Source organism: Mobula birostris, chromosome 15 (assembly GCF_030028105.1).
Source record: "Mobula birostris isolate sMobBir1 chromosome 15, sMobBir1.hap1, whole genome shotgun sequence".
NCBI lineage: Eukaryota > Metazoa > Chordata > Chondrichthyes > Myliobatiformes > Myliobatidae > Mobula > Mobula birostris.
Window position 1 is genome coordinate 1301581 of NC_092384.1, and position 15210 is coordinate 1316790.

The following is a 15210-nucleotide window of genomic DNA, read 5'->3' on the forward strand; positions in this document are numbered from 1 at the left end:
TTTCAGGACCTCCTCCCTTTTCCTACCTATGTCGTTGGTACCAATATGTACCATCATCTCTGGCTGTTCTCCCCCCCACTGCAGGATATCGTGGATGTGATCAGAAACATCCCGGACCCTGGCACCTGGGAGGCAAACTACCATCCATGTTTCTTTCCTGCGTCCACAGAATCGCCTGTCTGACCCCCTAACTATAGAGTCTCCTATTACTGCTGCCAGCCTCTTCCTGTCCCTACCCTTCTGAGCCACAGGGCCAGACTCTGTGCCAGAGGCACGGCCACTGTTGCTTCCCCCAGGTAGGCCATCTCCCCCCAACAGTACCCAAACAGGAGTACCTATTGTTAAGGGGGACAGCCACAGGGGTACTCTCTAGTATCTGACTCCAGCCCTTCCCTGTCCTGACTGTTACCCACCTATCTGTCTCCCGAGGCCCTGGTGTGACTACCTGCCTATAGTTCTTATCTATCACCTCCTCACTCTCCCTAACTAGACGAAGGTCGTCGAGCTGCATCTCTGGTTCCCTAATGCGGTCCCTAAGGAGCTGCAGCTGGATGCACCTGGTACAGATATGGCCGTCCGGGAGGCTGGGAGTCCCACATCTGACACCCAGCACGGACACTGGCCTCACACACATTGCCTGTCTGTAGGCAACTTGCCTCGCCTCGACCCGTTATCGCCCAAACGCCGTTGAACCAATGCCCTCCTGCTCTGTCTCCCTCTGTTCTGCCTTCCACACCCCTGATGTCCTCTTTATAAAGCTGTCTCCTTTTAAAATCTTCTCGCTGTTCTAACTGGCTGACGTCCACGTGCTTGTGCAGTTGTGCCTCGATCAAACCGCTGAAGAAGTAGGTTGAGTGAACTTGGCCTTTTCTCCTTGGAGGATGAGAGGTGACCTGATAGAGGTATATAAGATGATGAGAGGCATTGATTGTGTGGATAGTCAGAGGCTTTTTCCCAGGGCTGAAATGGATAACATGAGAGGGCACAGTTTTAAGGTGCTTGGAAGTAGGTACAGAGGAGATGTCGGGGTAAGTTTTTTACGCAGAAAGTGGTGAATGCATGGAATGGGCTGCCAGCGACTGTGGTGGAGGTGGATATGATGGGGTCTTTTAAGAGACTCCTGGACAGGTACATGATCCTTAGAAAAATAGAGGGCTGTGGGTAACCCTAGGTAATTTCTAAAGTAGGTACATCTTCGACACAGCATTGTGGGCCAAAGGGCCTGTGTTGTGCTGTAGGTTTTCTATGTTTCTATGTGTGTTAAATATTCAGCTTTGTATTGTCTGTAAATTGGAGAACATAAATGTTTGGTCGAATTTTTACTATTCGTAAATAAATGTTTAACATATCTTTTTGAAGTTGATGCATTTCCTGTTGCACTTGCTGGCCCCACAAATCTGATTCAACATTACAGAGAGTTGTATTGATCTTGGAGTAGGTTGAAAGGTTGGGACATCATGGGCTGAAAGATCTACACTGTGCTCTACTGTTTGATTTCCCTGAATGTACAGTTGCAGGTTGACAGGGTGGTGAAGAAATCTTATGGCATATTGGCCTTCATAAATCAGGAGATTGAGTATATTTCTTGGGAAAAATGGCCCTCCAATTGGAAATACCAAATGGCCATCCAGATGCCTATCTAAATGCTGATCCAAAATGTATCTGCTCCTCTTAGTGCAATTACTTGAGTCAAGTAAGATGTTCTCCTAAGGGGTTGTCTGTTGGTGGGTTCTTATGTGGCTGTAAAGGCCAATCCAGAATTCACATGTTCTAGTGCAGTGTTCAGTGGTTGGGTCTTTTGGTTGTTCATTCTCTCCTTTAATAGCTGTCACTTTTTCTCTGTGACACAGCAGAGGTCACCACTATGCAGCACAGCTCCCTCTTGAACAGATTTCCTCCAGGTGCATCTATTGATTGCAATGTCTTCCATGTTTTGAGATGTCATTTTGGATTTCTTCAGGATGTTTGTGATGTTATCTTTGAAGTGTTTCCTTTGCTCACTAGGAGGAGCTCACTGGCCTTCCTTCAACTGGGAGTAAAGGATCTGTTTGAAGAGATGTGAATTAGGCATATGAATGACATGACCTTTACACTGGAGTTGATGTTGCTTTACCATGGTGGAAATGCTTTCAGTGTTGGTCTCTTCCAGTACACTGGTGTGAGTTTGTCCTTCTAGCTGATCCTCAATCTTTCATAAGGTTCTTTGGTGGTACTGATCAAGGATTTTCAGCTATGTTCTGAAGATGGTCTATTGTTCAGCTCCATAGAATAATGTAGGAAGGACATTTGCTCTATGAACCAAAAGTTTTGTTTGACCCTGTAGGTTGTGGTCTTCACAGACTGTTTTAGTTAATTTTGCATAACCTCCAGTCGGTGGTGGTTGATCTCTGAATCGGTCTGCTTTTGAGGAGAGGATGCTGCCAAGGTAGGGAAAGTGGTCTACATTTTCAAGGGTGATATTGTCAAATTTTATGGAGGACTAGATAAGTGGCTGGTGGCTGATACAGGACCTGTGACTTTTTTGATATTCCAAACAAGACACAGGGCTATATATGCCTTGGCAGTGGCATTCAGGATACAGTAGAGGTCTTCCTCCAAGTGTACTGCGATGGCATTGTCGTCTGCATACTGAAGCTCTGTGATATTGGTGGTGGTGACCTTGTTCTTGGCTTTGAGCCAGTTGAGGTTGAAAAGCCTGTTGTCCATTCTATACATGATTTAACTAAAACATTCTATACATGATACATATCTTCACTAAGGAGGACATAAATAATGTTCCAGAAATAGTAGGGGACAGAGGGTCCAGTGAGATGGAGGAACTGAGCGAAATACATGTTAGTAGGGAAGTGGTGTTAGGTAAATTGAAGGGATTGAAGGCAGATAAATCCCCAGGGCCAGATGGTCTGCATCCCAGGGTGCTTAAGGAAGTAGCCCAAGAAATAGTAGATGCATTAGTGATAATTTTTCAAAACTCGTTAGATTCTGGACTAGTTCCTGAGGATTGGAGGGTGGCTAATGTAACTCCACTTTTTAAAAAAGGAGGGAGAGAGAAACCGGGGAATTATAGACCGGTTAGCCTAACGTCGGTGGTGGGGAAACTGCTGGAGTCAGTTATCAAGGATGTGATAACAGCACATTTGGAAAGCGGTGAAATGATCGGACAAAGTCAGCATGGATTTGTGAAAGGAAAATCATGTCTGACGAATCTCATAGAATTTTTTGAGGATGTAACTAGCAGAGTGGATAGGGGAGAACCAGTGGATGTGGTATATTTGGATTTTCAGAAGGCTTTTGACAAGGTCCCACACAGGAGATTAGTGTGCAAACTTAAAGCACATGGTATTGGGGATAAGGTATTGGTGTGGGTGGAGAGTTGGTTAGCAGACAGGAAACAAAGAGTGGGAATAAACGGGACCTTTTCAGAATGGCAGGCAGTGACTAGTGGGGTACCGCAAGGCTCAGTGCTGGGACCCCAGTTGTTTACAATATATATTAATGACTTGGATGAGGGAATTAAATGCAGCATCTCCAAGTTTGCGGATGACACGAAGCTGGGTGGCAGTGTTAGCTGTGAGGAGGATGCTAAGAGGATGCAGGGTGACTTGGATAGGTTGGGTGAGTGGGCAAATTCATGGCAGATGCAATTTAATGTGGATAAATGTGAAGTTATCCACTTTGGTGGCAAAAATAGGAAAACAGATTATTATCTGAATGGTAGCCGATTAGGAAAAGGGGAGGTGCAACGAGACCTGGGTGTCATTATTCACCAGTCATTGAAAGTGGGCATGCAGGTACAGCAGGCGGTGAAAAAGACGAATGGTATGCTGGCATTTATAGCGAGAGGATTCGAGTACAGGAGCAGGGAGGTACTACTGCAGTTGTACAAGGCCTTGGTGAGGATAGAGGGGAAGCCTTTTAGGACCGAGATTAGGAGAAACTTCTTCACACAGAGAGTGGTGAATCTGTGGAATTCTCTGCCACAGGAAACAGTTGAGGCCAGTTCATTGGCTATATTTAAGAGGGAGTTAGATATGGCCCTTGTGGCTACGGGGGTCAGGGGATATGGAAGGAAGGCTGGGGCGGTGTTCTGAGTTGGATGATCAGCCATGATTATAATAAATGGCGGTGCAGGCTCGAAGGGCCGAATGGCCTACTCCTGCACCTAGTTTCTATGTTTCTATGATTTGGATTCCCTGTGGTAGGTCTTGGCCAATGAGGCGAAGGATGGCAGTAATAGAGTGGGTGTAATGATGCAATGTTTGACCCCTGTCTTGACAGTTAAAGGTTCTGATTCAGAGCCACTGTTACTGAGTCCTGTGGCTGACATACCATCATGCAGTAGCCTCAGTTATTCATACAGGACAGCCATGTCTGGAAAACGTATGCCTGAGAGCTTGGCAATCTATTGTATCATAGACAAAATGTTGGAGGAATTCAGCAGGCCTGGTAGCATCTATAGAAAAGAGTACAGTCAACGTTTCTGTACTTTTTTCCATAGTTGCTGCAGGGCCTGCTGAGTTCCTCCAGCATTTTGTGGTGTTGCTTGGATTTTCCAGCACCTGCAGGCTTTCTCTTGTTTGTGAATATACTGTATTAAATGCCTATGAAAGCTAAGTACAAGGTTTGCCTTTGTTCATGGCGTTTTTCCTGTAGTTGCCACACTGTGAAGATCATGACCTCTAGATGGCCAGAAACCACATTGGCATTCATGGAGTAATTCTTCAGATAGTGTAGGAATGGCTGGAAAATCGGGCTGAATAATGGCAGATGAACTTTAATGCAGACAAGTGCAAGGATTTGTATTTCAGCAGGACCAACCAAGGTAGGTCTTGCCCAGTGAACAGTAAGGCACTGAGGAGTGTGGTAGAACAAAGGGATCTGGGAATACAGGTACATAATTCATTGAAAATGGCATCACAGGTAGATAGGGTTGTAAAAACAGCACATTGGCCTTCATAATCAACGTGTGGAATACAGAAGATGTGATGTTATGTTGAAGTTGTATAAGACGTTGTTGAAGCCTAATTAGGAGTATTGTGTGCAGCTTTGGTCACCTACCTACAGGAAAGATATAAACAAGGTTGAAAAAGTACAGAGAAAATGAACAAGAATGTTGCTGGGTCTGGAGGGCCTGAGTAATAAGGAAAGATTGAATAGATTAGGACTATTTTTAGCACATAGCAGATTGAGAGGAGATTTTTTATAGAGGTATACAAAATTGAGGTATGTAGATAGGGTAAGTGCAAGCAGGCTTTTTGCACTGAGATTGGGTGGGACTGCAACCAGAGACCATGGCTGAAGAATGAAAGGTGAAAAGTTTAAGGGGAACACGAGGGAAACTTCATTCAGAATATCGTGATAGAGTGGAATGTGCTGCTAGCACAAGTGGTCTATGCAAGCTCGATTTCAATATTTAAGAGAAGTTTAGATAGCTGCATCGATAGTAGGAATATGCAATGGTCCCAGTGCTGGTCCATAAGACCATAAGACGTAGGAGCAGAATTTGGCCATACAGCCTGTTGAACCTGCTCCTACATTCCATCATGGCTGATCCCAGAACCCACTCAACTCCATACACCTGACTTCTCGCCATATCCTTCGGTACCCTCATCGATCAGGAAGTAATCAACTTCCGCCTTAAATATACCCATGGACTTGGCCTCCACTGCAGTCTTTGGCAGAGCATTCCACAGATTCACTACTCTGGCTAAAAAAAAAATGCTATTAACCTCTGTTCTAAAAGGTCACCGCTCAATTTTGAGGCTGTGCCCTCTACTTCAGGATACCCCCACCATAGGAAACATCCTCTCCACATCCACTGTATTTAGTCCTTTCAACATTCGATAGGTTTCAATGAGATCACCTCTTATTCTTCTAAATTCCAATGAGTACAGGGCCTAAGCTACTAAAGGCTCCACATACATTAACCCCTTCATTCCTGGAATCATCCTCGTGAACCTGCTCTGGACTTTTTCCAATGACAATACATCTTTTCTGAGATATGGGGCCCAAAACTGTTGACCATACCCCAAGTGCAGCTGACTGGTGTCTTATAAAGCCTCAGCATTATCCCCTTGCGTTTCTGTTCTATTCCCCTTGAAATAAATTCCAACATTGCATTTGCCTTCTTTACCACAGACTCAACCCGTAAATGAACCTTCTGAGAGTCTTGCATGAGGACTCCCAAGTCCCTCTGCATCTCTGGTATTTGAACCTTCTCTCCATCTAGATAATAGTCTGCACCTGTGCTACTTTTACCAATATGCATTATCATATATTTCCTGACACTGTATTCCATCTTCCATGTTCTTGCCCATTCTCCCAATTTGTGTGTCCTGCTGCGATTGCACTGCTTTCCCAGCACTACCTATCTTTGTATCATCCGCAGACTTTGCCACAAAGCCATCAATTCCATAACCAGTCATTGACAAACAATGTGAAAAGTGGCAGTCCTAATACTGAGCCCTGAGGAGCACCACTAGTCCCTAAACCTGTTAACCTTACCTTTTATTCTGATAGGAACATGCATACACTCAAAATACACCTTTGCCAGAAACGTACACCTTTGCCACTTACGAAGTACATCTGTTGCGGTCCACATTTGCTAGATATCTTTTGCTACCATCAAAATTGGCCTCTAAATTAGAATCTCAGCCTGAGGACCAGACCCATCTGTTTCCATAATTACCATGAAACTAATGGCATTCTAATCACTATATTGAAAGTGTTCCTCTACACATTTGTCACCTGTCCAATCTCATTCTCACATGGAGATCTCGTATCATACTCCCTTTAGTTGGGCTTCTAGGTACTGATTAAGGAAACTTTCCTGAATACTTCTGACAAATGTTTTCCTTCCAGTCCTTTTACAGCGTGGAAGCCCCAGTCAAATAGACGATTAGATATTGATTAGACAAGCTCTCCAGTCTGCCCTGACTGAGCACTGCTGTGACATTTTCCCTGACTAGAGTTGCCACCTCTTATCCTTTAATCACATCTGAGACAACAGAAATTCAGAACACTCAGCTGCCAGTCCTGCCCGTCCTGCAACCACATATTACTAATGACTGCATTGCCATAATTCCACATGCTGATCCATACCCTAAGCTCATGCACCTGTCCAAAATACTCATTGCTTCGAAATATACACAGCTCAAAGCATTAGCCCACCGTCATCAACCTATTGATTCCTGACTTCCTTTGTAGGCTTAACACCTTTCTACACAACTTTACCACTGTTCTGATGCTGTGGTTTCTATCCCCCTGCAACTCTAGTTTAACGCCCCCCCCCCCCCCACCACCTCTGTACAGTACTAGCAGATCATTCTGCTACGATATTAGAGCCAGTTCAGTTCAGATGCAAACTGTCCCTTCTGTACAGGTTCAACCTTTCCTGGAAGGGAGTCCAATGATCCAAAAAATCTGAAACATTCCCTCCTGCACCATCTCCTGAGCCATGTGTTAAACTGTATGATCTTCCTCTTTCTGTCCTCACTAGCAGACCTTGTCACCTCTCATACCCATGTTGTTAATACTGATGTGGATCATGTCCACTTAAGAGTGATGTGGACTTGATCCGAGATGTCCCTGACCCTGGTACTCGGGAGGAACCAGACTATCTGAGAAACTCGAGAAATTAAGCTGAATCCCAAGACATTGTTTGCACATATCAGGAGAATCTACGGAATCTCCTGTTTGTTCCCCTAACCAATGAATCCCCTATCATACAATTCACCTCTTCTGCCCCCTTCAATTTTGAGCCACGGAGCCTGACTCTATGATTTAATCCTTCACGTCCAAGCAAAAGAGCCCTGCTTTATCCTTGAGTGATCCCTGCTCTCCCGAGTTATCTTCTTGCCCCAGATGAGTGCAAACAATGTCTTGGGATTCAGCTTAATTTCTTGGGATTCTCTTTATTCTTACTTGCCAAGAACTTTTCATGCTCTCTTGGCTTTCCTAATTCCCTTCTTCAGTTCTTTTCCGGCTTCTTTATAATCCTCAAGGCTTTGTTTGATTCCAGTTTCCAAAGCTTTACGCACTTTTCCTTTTTCTTCTTGACTAAATGCATTACCTTGCAGCATCCAAAGTTCTGTCACCGTGTTATCCTCGCCCTGTACTCTGTTCAGTTGTTATTTAAACACCCACGACATGTCAGATGTTGTGCTGCCCATAAACAACTGTTCCTGTGTAATGTTCTCCTAATTTGCCCTGCTCCAGTTTAATATGCTCCCACAATATCCATGCTTATCCTTAACTATAAATATCTTAAAATTTAACTAGTGGTGGTCACTGTATCCTAACTATTCACCCACTGGCCAAGCTCATTACCCAATACCAGATCCAGTACAGCCCTTCTATAATTCGGATGCCTTTTGAGCCTGGTGTGATATGGGTATTGGTTGTGACCCGATCATTTAATGGTCACTCCCTTTGCACTATACCTATCTGAACTGTGAACGACTACACTCTTATGGTGTTACTTTGAGTTTGACTTAGTGACAGTGTACCTCCACATTGGATTGTTGGTGGCAGTGTTCAGCAGTCCTCTTCCTCACCCCTCCCACCTCTGTTTAGATTGGCTCACTATTTCAAAGTCACCAGTAATCTCACAGTTGCCATTGCCTGGCGAACCCTGTACCATCAAGTCAGAGTTGCGCAGTTTAGAAGCAGGCCTTTCAGCCACCATTGCAGACATTTTGTCCAGCTCCACTAATCCTATTTCCCTGCATTAGATCCGGTAATTGGAAAGTGTGCTTGGAGTGGGCAGCAGATTTGCTCCTTTTTCTAATATCGTGCCATGTGTCTGTTCCTTGCTGTCTAGGTATCGGCAGGGATGGAGTTCAAAGTTAGCGGGCTGTAATGACGGCTCGTCACCTGCAGAAATCTCTTCTGAAGATGAATCAGAGTAGTGAGTCCTTGATAGTGGAAACTGGGCCTCTGAGCAAGTCTCCACCACTTAGCACCCATGGTCAGCCAAGCTTTAGACTGCAGCCTGAGAGAATGTGCTCTCCAGCAACTTCCATGATCAGGAGGCAGACTCCAAGCCCGCAGCTCGCACTCTGCCTGGATAATGACTGGGAGAGCCAAGAGGAGCTGCGGCTGCGAGAGCTGGAAGAGGCTCGAGCCCGGGCAGCTCAGATGGAGAAGACGATGCGCTGGTGGTCAGACTGTACTGCAAACTGGCGTGAAAAGTGGAGCAAGGTACGAGCAGAGAGAAATAAGTCCAGGGAAGAGGTGAGACTGCTGAGACAGAAGCTGGAGGCGGTCAACAAAGAGTTAACAGCAGTGAAACGTGAAAAGCAGGAGCTGTTCAACGAGAATGAGCAGCTGAGGTTGGAGACTGTGCGCATAAAGAATAGTCAGCACAATGAAGAGACGGTGGATAATAAACTGGTTTCTTCAAAGGAGAGCGTAATCTCCAATATTGCAGAGCAGGAACCAGTGCGAGATGTTGGAACAGAGAAAACTTTTAAAAACAAGGTAAGCTTCTTGGAACATGTTGATATGGTCCCTGCAGCTGTAAGGGCTATCACTTGTGTGTCTGAAGGATTAATATCAGCCTTCATCGAGGCTGCCACTTACTTCACATTTGTCTCTCTAGATAACCTGAAATTCCTGTATTGGAAGTGACCACAAATTTGTGCAGTTCAGTTCATTTCCAATGATCAGTATTACCAAGTGTCAAAATATGCACCAGAAACTTGCCACCGATGGTGCAGTGAACATCAGCAAGCTTTGTGCAGGACGAATTCAGAGATGACCAATCCATCCTGGTTTGCTTTGACAAATGACATCTAAGATACCCCATACAGCCATTCAACACCTTGATGCACAGAGCAACCAGATGTGCGGGTTGTATTCTTGCTGGATTTTCATTCAGAAGGTGTTCTCAAGCATTAAGTGTCAGTTACTTATCCTGGTTATTGATCGAACAGTGCAACGAAGAAGCTGTAATCACTGATTAACTACAATCTGACAACCTGGACTTGTTTCTCAATCACACTTTGTTTACTTGTATAAGACCATAAGATATAGGGGCAGAATCAGGCGAATATGCCCATCTACTCTGCTTCACCATTCAATCATGGCTGATTTATCATCCCTCTCAAATCCCCTTCTCTGCCTTCTCCAGGTAACCTTTGATGCCTTTACTAACAAAGCACCTATCAACTTTTGCTTTAAATGTACCTAATGAGTTGGCCTTCATAGACATCTGTGAAAATTAATTCCACAGATTCATCATCTTTTGGCTAAAGAAATTCCTCTTCATCTCTGTTTTCAAGGGATATCCTTGTGTTCTAAGACTGTGCCTTCCAGTTTGAGACAACTGCAATACAGGAAACATCCTCTCCACATCCAGTCTATCTTGGCAACATTTTGTGGACTACATATAATACTCCTAAATAACACTTTTGAATTACTCTCACTGCAATCTACAGCATGGGATTCCCTATAAGCAATGTACTTTTAAATCGACTTAATGAACTACAAATTTCACAATCTCCTGAAGGGCTCAGTGGAGTTACTCTCAAGCAGGATGATACAGCACCTTTAGGTGGACAAAGATTCATCACCATGGCTGGAAGCGAGGTAGGAAGGGGGTACTCTGAGCCAGGCTGAAACACAGAGAAATGAGACCACCTCTACCCAACATCTTGTTAGCACATATGCAGGCTCTGGAGAATAAAATTGAGGACCTGAGGGCAAATTTGATGTATCAGAGGGAAATGAGAGATTGTTGAGGCATGGCTTACTCTGAACATAGTAGATACGGTGATCAGACCTAAAGACTTCTTGATTCAAAGGATGGACCAAACTGCTGATTCAGAAAAGGTAAAGGGTGGAGGTGTGATTCATGATGAATTTTCGGTAGTGCTGCGATGTGGCAGTTTTGTTCAAGCTCATGTTCCCCTGACCTTGAACATCTAAGGGTCAAATGCCGTCCACTCTACTTACTTGGGAATTCTCCATGATCCTGACCGCAATTTACATACCACCAACAGCTGACTGTAATCAGGTGCTTCAGATACTGCATCATGTCATCTCCAAACAAGAAACAGTCCATCCCGATGCATTTCAAATCATAGGGTCTTCAACGAAATCCTTGCCCAATTACTATCAGCATATGAAGTAGCACCAGAGGCCCCAACACTCTAGACCATTATAATACGAGGATAAGGAATGCCTACCATTCCATGCCCAGACATCAAGATCGGAGTGCAGAGGACAGCGAGGAAGATGATCACAGCTTGCAGAGGGATCTGCACCGGCTGGAAAAGGGGGCTGAAAAATGGTAATTAGAATTTAATGCAGACAAGTGCGAGGTTTTGCACTTTGGTAGGACCAACCAGGGTAGATCCTACACAGTTAATGGTAGGGCACTGAGGAGTGTGGTAAAACAAAGGGATCTGGGAATACAGGTGCATTATTTGTTGAAAGTGGCATCAGAGGTAGATAGGGTCGTTAAGAGGTTTTGCCACTTTGGTGCATTGAGTGCATTGAGTATAAGAGATAGGAAGTTATGTTGAATTTGTATAAGATGTTAATGAGGCCTAATTTGGAGTATTGTGCATGGTTTTGGTCACCCACCTACAAGAAAGATGTAATGGATGTTGAAAGAGTACAGAGAAAAATTACAAGGGCGTAGCCGGGTCTGGAGAAGCTGAGTTATAAGGAAAGATTGAATAGGATAGGACTGTATTCTTCAGAATGTAGAACATTCAGACGAGATTCAATAGAGGCATACAAAATTAAAAGGGGTGCAGATAAAGTAAATGCAAGCAGGCTTTTTCTATTGAGGGTGAGTGGGACTACAACCAGAGGTTATGGGTTAAGAATGAAAAGGGGAGAAGTTTAAGGGGAACATACGGGGAAACATCTTCACTCACAGGGTTGTGAGAGTGTGGATTGAGCTGTCAGCGCAAGTGGTACAAGCGAGCTCGATTTCAACACTTAAGAGCAGTTTTTTCTTTTCAATATTTTTATTATTAATGTGTGTGTGTGTATGTGTATATATATTACATTACACACACCACACGTACAGAATACAGGAAAAAATATGTCAATACATTAAACTAGATCACATATAAAGACTCCTTACCCTGTATTTGTACAAGTTCGTAACATTGAAAAATAATAATTTTATTATATAAAAAAAACCTAACCCACTACCAAGACCGAAGCTGATTAGTAGAAAAAAAGATTGTTAGTCATCATCTGTGCTTTAACAGTAAATCAAAGGTTTTGAAAATAATTCAAAAAAGGTCCCCACAATGTTTGAAATTCTTGATTAGATTCAAAGATTGAACATCGAATCTTCTCTAAATTTAAACATGACATCACATCACGTAACCATTGGGCGTGAATAGGAGGGGCCACATCTTTCCATTTAAGCAAGAGCGTCCTTCTGGCCATGAGAGACATAAAAGCCAAAATGTACAAATCCGATGGCTCCAAAATAATATCCTTTCCTCCAACAATACCAAATAAAGCAGTAAAAGGATTAGGCTTGAAATTTACTTTAAAAAGTACTGAGAAGGTTTGAAATACTTCTTTCCAATATTTTCCAAGACTCGTACATGTCCAAAACATATGAATGAGTGAAGCTTCTCCATTATTACATTTGTCACAATACAGAGATAGAATAGAATAGAATAATACAGCACATTACAGGCCCTTTGGCCCACAATGTTGTGCTGTCCCTCAAACCCTGCCTCCCATATAATCCCCCACCTTAAATTCCTCCACAAACCTGTCTAGTTGTCTCTTAAACTTCACTAGTGTATCTGCCTCCACCACTGAGTCAGGCAGTGCATTCCACGCACCAACCACTCTCTGAGTAAAAAACCTTCCTCTAATATCCCCCTTGAACTTCCCACCCCTTACCTTAAAGCCATGTCCTCTTGTATTGAGCAGTGGTGCCCAGGGGAACACGCGCTGGCTATCCACTCTATCTATTCCTCTTATCTTGTACACCTCTATGATGTCTCCTCTCATTCTCCTTCTCTCCAAAGCGTAAAGCCCTAGCTCCCTTAATCTCTGATCATAATGCATACTCTCTAAACCAGGCAGCATCCTGGTAAATCTCCTCTGTACCCTTTTCAATGCTTCCACATCCTTCCTATAGTGAGGCGACCAGAACTGGACACAGTACTCCAAGTCTGGCCTAACCGGAGTTTTACAGAGCTGCATCATTACCCCCACATCCAGGTCGTTAATAAAATTCATGAAAAGTAGAGGTCCCAGAACAGGTCCTTGTGGGACACCACTAGTCACAATCCTCCAATCTGAATGTACTCCCTCCACCACCCTCTGCCTTCTGCAGGCAAGCCAATTCTGAATCCACCTGGCCAAACTTCCCTGGATCCCATGCCTTCTGACTTTCTGAATAAGCCTACCGTGTGGAACCTTGTCAAAAGTCTTACTAAAATCCATATAGATCACATCCACTGCACTACCCTCATCTATATGCCTGGTCACCTCCTCAAAGAACTCTATCAGGCTTGTTAGACACGATCTGCCCTTCATAAAGCCATGCTGATTGTCCCTGATCAGACCATGATTCTCTAAATGCCCATAGATCCTATCACCAAGAATCTTTTCCAACAGCTTTCCCACCACAGATGTAAGGCTCACTGGTCTATAATTAGCCGGACTATCCCTACTACCTTTTTTGAACAAGGGGACAACATTCGCCTCCCTCCAATCCTCGGTACCATTCCCGTGGACAACGAGAACATAAAGGTCCTAGCCAGAGGCTCAGCAATCTCTTCCCTCGCCTCGTGGAGCAGTCTGGGGAATATTCCGTCAGGCCCCGGGGACTTACCTGTCCGAATGTACTTTAACAACTCCAACACCTCCTCTCCCTTAATATCAACATGCTCCAGAACATCAACCTCACTCATATTGTCCTCATCATCATCAAGTTCCCTCTCATTGGTGAATACCGAAGAGAAGTATTGAGGACCTCGCTCACTTCCACAGCCTCCAGGCACATCTTCCCACCTTTATCTCTAATCAGTCCTAATTTCACTCCTGTCATCCTTTTTTTCTTCACATAATTGAAGAATGCCTTGGGGTTTTCCTTTTCCCTACTCGCCAAGGCCTTCTCATGCCCCCTTCTTGCTCTTCTCAGCCCCTTCTTAAGCTCCTTTCTTGCTTCCCTATATTCCTCAATAGACCCATCTGATCCTTGCTTCCTAAACCTCATGTATGCTGCCTTCTTCCACCTGACTAGATTTTCCACCTCACTTGTCACCCATGGTTCCTTCACTCTACCATTCTTTATCTTCCTCACTGGGACAAATTTATCCCTGACTTCCTGCAAGAGATCTCTAAACATCGACCACATGTCCATAGTACATTTCCCTGCAAAAACATCATCCCAATTCACACCCGCAAGTTCCAGCCTTATAGCCTCATAATTTGCCCTTCCCCAATTAAAAAATTTCCTGTTCTCTCTGATTCTGTCCTTTTCCATGATAATGCTAAAGGCCAGGGAGCGGTGGTCACTGTCCCCCAGATGCTCACCCGCTGAGAGATCTGTGACCTGACCCGGTTCATTACCTAGTACTAGATCTAGTATGGCATTCCCCCTAGTCAGCCTGTCCACATACTGTGACAGGAATCCGTCGTGGACACACTTAACAAACTCTGCCCCATCTAAACCCTTGGATCTAATCAGGTGTCAATGAATATTAGGGAAGTTAAAGTCACCCATGATAACAACCCTGTTATTTTTGCAACTTTCCAAAATCTGCCTCACAATCTGCTCCTGTGTATCTCTGCTGCTACCATGGGGCCTAGAGAATACCTCCAATAGAGTAACTGCTCCCTTCCTGTTCCTGACTTCCACCCATACTGACTCAAAAGAGGATCCTGCTACATTACCCACCCTTTCTGTAGCTCTAATAGTATCCCTGACCAGTAATGCCACCCCTCCTCCCCTTTTCTCCCTCTCTATCCCTTTTAAAGCACTGAAATCCAGGAATACTGAGAATCCATTTCTGCCCTGGTGCCAGCCAAGTCTCTGTAATGGCCACTACATCATAATTCCATGTATGTATCCAAGCTCTCAGTTCATCAGCTTTGTTCCTGATGCTTCTTGCATTGAGGTACACACACTTCAGCCCTTCTACCTTACTGTCTTTACACCGTTTATTCTGCTTCTCTTTCCTCAAAGCCTCTCTATATGTTAGACCTGGCTTTACT

General features: G+C 44.2%; 1 protein-coding gene across 4 annotated transcripts in view; it reads left to right on the plus strand.

Moving 5' to 3' along the window:
• The window catches only part of ccdc102a (coiled-coil domain containing 102A), a 222378-nt gene that overhangs the window by 42437 nt on the left and 164731 nt on the right, over window positions 1–15210 (plus strand). For all 4 annotated transcript variants that reach the window (XR_011889222.1, XM_072279224.1, XM_072279226.1 and 1 more), the window contains exon 3: window positions 8822–9480. Coding sequence is in view for 3 of the 4 variants with exons in the window: in XM_072279224.1 (XP_072135325.1) it covers window positions 8860–9480 (621 nt within the window). In the remaining variant the exon portion in view is untranslated. The remainder of the gene's footprint in view (window positions 1–8821; window positions 9481–15210) is intronic.